At 39.4% G+C, this 8,411-nt stretch overlaps 3 protein-coding genes across 3 annotated transcripts; 1 reads left to right on the top strand and 2 right to left on the bottom strand.

The window, feature by feature from the left end:
* Positions 1–44: 44 nt before the first annotated feature.
* On the bottom strand, positions 45–4,427 carry LOC108106908 (dynein-1-beta heavy chain, flagellar inner arm I1 complex). Its single transcript, XM_017214159.2, has 6 exons — positions 4,300–4,427; positions 3,548–4,246; positions 2,984–3,323; positions 1,403–2,921; positions 496–1,177; positions 45–424 (listed from the first exon to the last, which is right to left on the bottom strand). Exons 1-6 carry the CDS (start codon positions 4,418–4,420, stop codon positions 45–47), a joined length of 3,741 nt encoding a protein of 1,246 aa, XP_017069648.1. The 5' UTR covers positions 4,421–4,427.
* A 401-nt stretch (positions 4,428–4,828) lies between these two features.
* On the top strand, positions 4,829–6,396 carry LOC108106856 (kinetochore protein Nuf2-B). The gene is made up of 3 exons (XM_017214099.2): positions 4,829–5,183; positions 5,430–5,802; positions 5,858–6,396. Exons 1-3 carry the CDS (start codon positions 4,883–4,885, stop codon positions 6,369–6,371), a joined length of 1,188 nt encoding a protein of 395 aa, XP_017069588.2. The 5' UTR covers positions 4,829–4,882; the 3' UTR covers positions 6,372–6,396.
* On the bottom strand, positions 6,362–6,864 carry LOC108106857 (probable 26S proteasome complex subunit sem1). Its single transcript, XM_017214100.2, has 2 exons — positions 6,632–6,864; positions 6,362–6,580 (listed from the first exon to the last, which is right to left on the bottom strand). The coding sequence occupies exons 1-2, from the start codon at positions 6,741–6,743 to the stop codon at positions 6,453–6,455; spliced, it is 240 nt and encodes a 79-aa protein (XP_017069589.1). The 5' UTR covers positions 6,744–6,864; the 3' UTR covers positions 6,362–6,452.
* Positions 6,865–8,411: the final 1,547 nt, after the last annotated feature.

The raw sequence follows: 8,411 nt of genomic DNA, 5'->3' as shown, positions 1-8,411 counted from the left end.
ATATTGAAGTAGAAAAGTAAAGAAAGTTAAGTACAGAGACTTTTTCATTTCTTTGGTAACTTCGAGTAGAAATCTTCGAGAAACTCTTTTAGTATTAACTTGAACTTTTCGCCGTGTTTGGCCAACTCCAATTTGGTTTCACTATCTTCATTATCCAACATTTCATCCGCCTCTCCCAGGACTTGGAGGTAGTGCAGCCAAGCAGACTCCAATCCCATCACTTGCTGATGTGTTTTCTCGGTTAGCTGCACCTGATATTTGTGTAGGAGCACAAAGAGTTCCAGCATGGGACTAAAGGCTGATTGCTTCAGTGGAACCTCTTTGAGGAGTTGTTCAAGAAGCTGTTTGGCAGCCACGGTTTCACGAATGGTACGAGGAACCTTCAACACATTCCTCTCATTACGTCGCATGTATCGGTAGGTGGCTAGAAAAGATATAAATATAAATTTCTTTACTGACTCTATTGGAACACCAAGAGTAGTAAGCCAAACTTACCCCTCATCAAGTTGCTTGCATGATCCAGCAGCATTTTGATATTCAGAGCCTGCCACTTTTCTATCCAATCTAGGATGGTGGTCTTCAGAGCATTCTGGTTGACCAGAATAAAGTAGACGTTTGTAATGGCATCCTCGAAGATGACATCATCCGCCAGAGCACTGTAGTGCTCGATTCCACCTTCAAAGACCCCAGCTGTCCGTGAACTGGACTGGATGCGCTGCCGGAATTCCTCCTCCGTGGTCTCCCACAGAACACGATGTTGATTCCATACTGATTCGTACTTGGCTATCGCCTCGCGCTGAATACCGATCTCCGCTTGAATGCTTCTCATCAACTCCGAGCATTCCTGATCCTCTCTGAAAACACAGGCGAATCCCTGACGCTGCTGCTTTTTAGGGAGCTTTAGTTTGTATCCCAGTCGCGGAAATTGATCCAACATGCTGCGAATACTGTCCACGATTCCATTTATCATATCTGCGATAGCATTCATGTCGGGACTAAAGACAATTTCACCATCTTTCACGTCCGATTCAAGGACTATTACGGGAGCAGACTCCATATCCTCGTCGCAGTGCAGGGCCTCGTATAGTTTGGTCAAGGAACCGCGGGCACTGGTCATTAATGAGCTGGCTAGCATGTCGTCCATATCGTTCACATAGGCTATCCATTCCACAGACATCTGGTATAAATACAAACCAAAAGCATTCAGATCGATCAATTAGTCTAGTTTCAATTTTAATCTAAAAAAATATTAATTAAAATGAAAATAGGAATAAGGGGCTTCACATTCTTTGCTTTGCCCTCCTTTTGTTAAATTCATTTATTCAATTATAGCTAAAAAGCATTTTTTTGATCAGCCAGTAAAAATTGTATTTCATACTGTATGTGATTTAGAGCCACTTACCTCGTCCTCCACTGACTGGAACTGTCGACTAAAGGCCGACAACAGCTCCACTATTTTGCTGTAGTAGCTCCTTAAAATGTCAAAGGAGGAACTCAGCCTGCTGGACAGTTGCTGTTGGAACACCGACATATCCACAGAGCCAGAGAACGCAAAATGCAGCAAACAGGTGTCGCAAATCTTCTCACAACTTCTGGCCACGCCCCGATTCGCACGCTTGAATATATGAACCAGCTCCTGAAACTCTGCAATGAACTCTTTGCCATCTTCGAAGTATTCCTCATTTAGTTCAGATTCATAGGTAATTTTGAAAATCCCAGGAGCCAGCTGCCGGTCACAGGCTTGTGTCAGAGGTCGAAATAGTTTCCTCTCTCGTTCACTGAGAACACTTAAAATGCGATTGTGACTGAGGGCAAGGTGGATTATTCCATTATATAAGGATCTTATAACATCGAATCGTTCATAGAGTTTTTTGAGAGTATTGGGGATGGCGAAACCCATCCTTTCAAAGTGCTGAGCCTGCTCACATAGCTCCAGTACAGATGGGTCAATATTGCACTCCAGGAGACCTTTAAATTTTTTACTCCGAACAATCAGATAGCGATCCAAGCGCTGGCAGAGATCTCCGGAAACTCCACAACACTTAACCACCCAATCTTCGTAGGCCTGTCGAATTTCTTTTTGGAACTCGTGACGCAGTGAATCAAATTTAACTAAAGCTGGCGAGGATTCTTTAACAGGCGGAAGCCATTCTGCATTCTTCAAGCGATCTCTTAGCCAGGTCAAGCGTTCCAAATTAATGCGGTAACTAAGAGCTGTGGACACATTTTTGGATAACCACGATTCTTGTCTTCGCTCTTCCAACAGCTTTCTTGATGTATCATCCATTTCCTTGGAGAACATTCTCCACAACTTGCTCGTTTCTTTTAGGTAGGTTTTCCTTAGAGTTCCTCTCTGGCGATAAGAGAAGAATAACATGGCCTGGAGAGCCTCCAAAGTCTCCTCCACATTGGACACGTGCTGGAACACATTAAAGATCAATCTCTGAACCGTCTCCTCGAGTTTCTGCATGCTTCTGCGAAAATTGCCAACATCTTTATACCAATCTGAGCGATGTACATTTAAAATGTATGCCTGGGAAGTGTCCTGCAAATGGTTTAAGGTACCCAGAAACTGATGCTCCACACTTTCGGCAATCTTCTCCAGCTCCTCACCGCAAGTGCCACCAAAAGCAGGCTTCGGTATGCTCCCATTTTCATCCAAACGACCGAACACAATCATGGATTCGCAAATGTCGATCACATCATTTAGACGCTCCACAAAGGCATCAATATGGTTAAAGATAAGTCCCTCATCTAGATCCCAAGCCAATTGGGTCTGTTTCTGCGCTAAATCCTTAGATATTTTGTCATAGATTCCTCTGTAAGCCAGGCAACAATCTATGGCCGCATTGCATATCTTGATTCCAAAGCGCGGCTTTCCTGAAAGGATCTCCTCGACCTTTGTTTGATTCGTGCAGAATCTGAAAATTATAGTAAATATTCTCAGATATGTATTTATACTTAATATAATACTTTAATTTACCTTATTATCTGATTACTCAAATTCCGGAATAATCCAGTAATAAGTCTAGTGGTATTGTAGTAATCAGAGTTCAACCAAATGAAACGTATAAGGTGAATTATACGTGGTAAAAGCTTCGTCAAGTCAGCCGGGCTTGCTGCCTCATCGATTTTCGAGCAGGGCTCGATCAGCAGGTGCAAATACTTGATATTTGACAAAGACTTAAGAAGCTCCTGCTTAGCTCTCTCTATAAGACAATCCATTTGGGGACTGTGAACGGAATTGGCGTTATGCAATAATAACAACACCTTCTGTACGTCTGATTGAGCCAATTGGTCATTGATACCTTGAATAACTTCATCTAAGAAAAAGGAGAAATAATAAATAATATTGGAGCAATGTAGGGTTTATTAAAATAAAGCATTCATAATCTTGAAATCATTAAACATCGTTCAAATTGATAATCTATAGTTACCTTAGAATCTTTACTGAATATTATATCATTTCTGAAGCGCAGGTAACATGATTTCAAAGAATACGATTTAGAGACATAGAAAGATTTTTTAATAACAAATTTTAACTCACAACGATATTCCCAAAACTCGAACTCATCCCGCACGGTGGCCAGATCATGGGGTACTGTCAACGTATCATCGCCCAGCAAAGTGCGAATCTGCGTGGTCCAGTATAGAGCGATACCCTCCAGACTCCTGACCAACTGTCGATCAACGGGTCCAGCTGCCATTTCCTTAATGACAAAAGGCACATACAGCACGGCCACGCCAGAGATTTGGTGATGCATTCCGGTGAGGAAAGCCAGAAACCGGTCTAAGCTAAAGCAAAATCGATTTCGCAACGTGGCATTCCATTCCAGATAGTTCCGGAAGTAGGGAGCGTACAAACGATCCAGTAACTCCATCAAACAACCATCCACATCGCTCGTCAGGGTACCAAAGTTGACTTCATCATGGAAACCGTCCACGCTAAAGATTTCATTCGGTTCCCGGCGAAAATAACTAAGATCCGAGACACAAGTCGTGGGTATACCCAGACATGCGGATAGTGCATCTTTATCATAGTATATGGTCAACAGTGGCTCGTGCACTTCCAAGAGCCAACGTCGGATAATGTCCAGAGTTCTCTCATGCCAGTCTCTATGATCCAAACAGCTCAGCACACTCATTCGCTGTATATAACCCACCAACTGGTGCAGTTCCTCGTCGCTATAAGAGGGTTTCGGAGTCTCAGGACGAAGCTCTTCCTGACGCGGCTCGACACTGCGCTCTTGGATTTTAAATTTGAAAGGTAATTGAATGGAAATAAAGGCACTAACTCACCTTCATCATCGGTTAAATCGGAGTCTGTGAGGTGTTCATCTTCGACAGCGCTGGAGGATGCCATTTTACGGATTTTTAGAAACCAAAAGAACAAAGAAACTTGATAAATAAAAAAAGCCATGGCAACCGGAAGCCGGTTATACCGTTATTTTATAATTCACGCATAATAATTGTGGTATTTTTTGGTATTAATGGCCTGCACTTAAAATATATTTTAAATCGATCCATGTTTAAAAATAATTTTTAATTTATTATAAGAAACTCACAATATTAAAATTAAAGCCGTGTTAAAACGTAGATATGAGAAAAATTATGATATATATGTTAAAGAAAAATAATACCTATTATAAGTAAAGACATAATATTTAAACATTTTATTTACTTTAATTTAAAAAATTGAATAATCTATACTAGAGGCCTTATAGTATAAGGCAATAAATCATTAATTTAAATTCTATATAAAAGTAACGTAAATGGAATACCCCTTCTTTCTTCCAATTTATGACCTATCATAATTTGGTCACACCAAGCCACTCAAGCGCTCATTACAAAAGTAAAATAGAAATAAAATTAATAAATTGAAATGGCTGTTTCAGCTGAAATTGGAAGATTGGTGGACCAGGGAAACTATCTGATGCCGGACATCAACATCTGTCAAAACGACTTGGCCAATCCCACCGAGCAAATTGTCACCAAAATATTTGTGCACTATCTGCGTGCTTTCGGGTTCCGCCTGGAGCCTCCTTATAGGATTGGATGCGATCTCGCGAACTCGTCGCGGGAAGCGCGCATTTTCCTAATCAAAGTGTGCCGCCAAGTAGAGCGCATACTTCACATTACCTTTCCAAACAAAACCTATACCTATGTGGATATACTCAATCCAGGTAAGCTTGGTTTTGGAATTGCGGCTTCATATGCACATATATAAAATTTTTAATTACATTTAAGGGAGAACTGCTATTCAAATGAAGAGTCATTGTTCTCAGTTATAAATAAATTATATAATATCCAATCAAAAATGTAGTCTCTCAAAAAACTTGTTATGATCTTTATATGTTCAAAAAAATACTACCAAAAAGACTTTAAACTCATGTTAGCAGTATTAGCTAATCAATACTCCTCCCCTGTAGCAGTGAAAAAAACATTGTCCATCCTAAGCTGCCTTTTTAACTACCTGGCATACTATAAAATGTTCAAGAAGAATGTTCTGGTACCCGTGGAGGAGGACATCAAACTGAAGAACTCTCTGACAGCTGAAGTCAAAGCCAAGATTCAGCAATTGCAACAGTGCAAGCAGAAGACACAGGAAAGCGAGGTGGCCATTGACCAGCTTAAGAAAGAATTGCAGGATACCGAAGCAAAGCTCCTTCCCATAAAAAAATCCTGCATCGAAAAGAGCAATGCCCTTGAACTCCTCGATCAACAGCAGACGGAGCTGGACAAACGCATAGATCACTGGGAGCAGCTGGTTGTAAAAGACGATCAAGTGAACGAACTACGAGAGTGAGTTATACCGGCAAAACCTGTAGTTTCCTGTTGACAATTTCTCCCCTCACAGAAAAATCAAGAGCTCATCCTCGCACATCGAAAGCTGCAAGGCCGAATTGGCCAGCAAAGAGCAAGTGGCCAACGAACACTGCCGGATTATTGAAACTAGCCAGCAAATAGTCACTGCTCTGGAGAAGGCCACGGCTGTAATTCCTTTAAGCAAATTGGAGGATTACAAAGAGAGTTCAAAGAAGCTGGAGGCGATAGAGAAGCAGGAGCACACCTTGAGGACCAATTACCAGGAGCGTCGCCAGGATGTAGAGGCCAAGAAGCAGGAACTATCCCTTTGCGATCAGCAGTACGAGGTCATGAAGCAGAAACACGATGTGGAGAATGAAAAGCTTCAGAAGGAACTTGAAAAGCTGAAGGTAGATTGCGAGAAGCGCGATAAAGGCCTGGAAGATCTTAATAACCGCCTGTTAGAGATCGACCAGAAGAATTCTGAGCAGGAGAAGCTTCATGCCATTTTTTGTGAGCAGCTCTCTGATGCTCTCGGGGAATACTGGCAGTTGAGTTCAACTTAATATACTGATTTTATTCTATAAACTGCAAAACAGCTTAGCTCGTTTTTATGGTTAGGATTGAACAAAGAGGTCGGGGCCGGTTCACGTCTCCATTTTCTTGCTCTCCAGATGGGCCTTCAACTGCTGGCTGAAATCGTCCTCCACGTTGTCATCATCCCAGTTATCCTCCCATACATTCAGTTCCTCCTCGTCGTCGCCAACACGGAAATCTGCAAGGCAAGACATTATAAAAAAATTGATTTAACAACTTATAGTTTTACCTTCGGCGGGAAACTCTTCGAACTCATCGTCCTCCTCCAGCAGACCCAAATCTTCGCCCTTGTTGTTGGTCTCCTCCTTCTCTTTCTCCTTTTCCTTATCAGGAGCAGACATTTTGATTTTTTTATATTAATGAAATGGCTTTTAAACAATGTTTTCGACGCTATTTGCGTTATTTTCTCCAAAAATGCTAGTCACTTTTCGTTTCCAGTGTGACCAACGGTTATTCAGAAAAACATCTTATAGTTTATTAAAAAATACTGACCAATTTTTGGTTGTCAGAGTATTTATTCTAAGTAGTAATGCAAAAATCCTAGCTATTTTTATAACCTTGCACACAACCGCTAAAGAGGTGCTATAACACTTTCTCACTTGGCACTTCTTGATAAACAAATAATTCGCTAATAGAGATGTTCTTTCCTACACGGAAATTTAACAGAAATTAACGGATAAAGAATATGTTGAGAAATTATTATGTGTTTAATTTTGTAACTGAATTTGAGTATACTTGGGAACCTTTTAAAAGGGTTTAGCACTTTTTGAAAGTAAATTTTCTAATTGGGATAGTACCTTTGGATTTCGGAAGTTATTGCTGAGCTTGATAGTTGTCAATTAAATTATTGACATACATTATGCAAATTTGATTTGTCCTAAACAGCAGAATGTAAAATACATTTTTCTTCTCAGCCCAATAAAACACAAGTTTAAAAAAACTTTACGAGCCGGGGATAATTCCTTAGTAAATTAAAATGTATTTCTACAATTTTAGGACAAATAATGTATACTTGTGAATCAAATGTAATACTTTAACATGATATTTATTTTCCTCGGTTCATAAAGACTTTTCATCAAATAATTATTTTTTTTATGCATTTAATGATTTGTATAACATTTTTACTGTTGGCTATTTGACTTTCAAGCTAAAAGGATTATTGAGCATTTGGATTTTAAGCTACATTTATTTTAACTGTTGATGCTGGTTGGCTATTTTAAACAATTAGAGCAAAAAGTACGTTATTTTAACATTAATAAATATATATGTTATATGCTTATAGGTTTTCATATTGTTTCTTTACTTGAGTTGCTGCCTTTTGATTTATTGCATAGCGAACTTTTAGTTTTGTCTATTTCTGGGTTGGATTTCGTGCTGTCCAAAATTTAATGAAAATAAAAACTATTTCTCAATTCTTATCCATGCTCTCCACTTTACTTAATGTTAAAAATTTTGTATGCCAAAATATATAGTTCTTTGTTGTTGTTTTGTTAGTTTCAGTATCTAGTTTAAATTTATATATAACTGTAGTTCAACATTTAACATTCAGTTGTTGCTCTCTGCAAATCTACATAATTAAATAGTTTGTTTTGATTTCACTTGTGTGTTGCTTTAAGTCTGCTAATGTAATATATGAGGAATAAAACACCTTACATTTGATTAGTTATATTGTTGATCAGTTTTGTGTGCTGTCTCGGGCTCTCCACTTTTCTCCTTAACATTCTGTTTCTCTCTTCTAAACATTATTATTCATCACAGATGCTCTACGCACAAATCAAATTAAATTCAATGCAATTATTATCATCATTTAACAATTTGTTACAAGCTCCGATTTTGTCCATAATTGCTGTTGCTCTAAATGGGGTGACAAGTTCTTAGGGTCGGCATATATATTCTGGACTGGATTATCTCTAAACAAGAGCCGGTCCTGCTGCTGCTGCCAGCCCACTTGAGTGGTTTTCGTTTAAAGTGTGTGGAGAGTGGTTAATTCTATTTAGTTTTATACGATA

The sequence above is a fragment of the Drosophila eugracilis genome, unplaced genomic scaffold, assembly GCF_018153835.1.
Source record: "Drosophila eugracilis isolate 14026-0451.02 unplaced genomic scaffold, ASM1815383v1 contig_764, whole genome shotgun sequence".
Lineage (NCBI taxonomy): Eukaryota > Metazoa > Arthropoda > Insecta > Diptera > Drosophilidae > Drosophila > Drosophila eugracilis.
The sequence above is the reverse complement of the archived record's forward strand: the minus strand, read 5'-3'. Positions and strand labels throughout refer to the sequence as shown.

What these genes read in the sequence shown, in the direction of transcription:
- LOC108106908 (XM_017214159.2), bottom strand. Translation starts at nt 4,420, where the DNA reads ATGGCTTTTTTTATTTATCAAGTTTCTTTGTTCTTTTGGTTTCTAAAA. An exon ending in CGATTTAACCGATGATGAAG is followed by an intron (nt 4,247 to 4,299) that starts GTGAGTTAGTGC and finishes TTAAAATCCAAG; the next exon opens with AGCGCAGTGTCGAGCCGCGT. An exon ending in TCCAGTCAGTGGAGGACGAG is followed by an intron (nt 1,178 to 1,402) that starts GTAAGTGGCTCT and finishes TATTTATACCAG; the next exon opens with ATGTCTGTGGAATGGATAGC.
- LOC108106856 (XM_017214099.2), top strand. Translation starts at nt 4,883, where the DNA reads ATGGCTGTTTCAGCTGAAATTGGAAGATTGGTGGACCAGGGAAACTAT. An exon ending in TGTGGATATACTCAATCCAG is followed by an intron (nt 5,184 to 5,429) that starts GTAAGCTTGGTT and finishes CCTCCCCTGTAG; the next exon opens with CAGTGAAAAAAACATTGTCC. An exon ending in CAAGTGAACGAACTACGAGA is followed by an intron (nt 5,803 to 5,857) that starts GTGAGTTATACC and finishes CTCCCCTCACAG; the next exon opens with AAAAATCAAGAGCTCATCCT.
- LOC108106857 (XM_017214100.2), bottom strand. Translation starts at nt 6,743, where the DNA reads ATGTCTGCTCCTGATAAGGAAAAGGAGAAAGAGAAGGAGGAGACCAAC. An exon ending in CGAAGAGTTTCCCGCCGAAG is followed by an intron (nt 6,581 to 6,631) that starts GTAAAACTATAA and finishes CTTGCCTTGCAG; the next exon opens with ATTTCCGTGTTGGCGACGAC.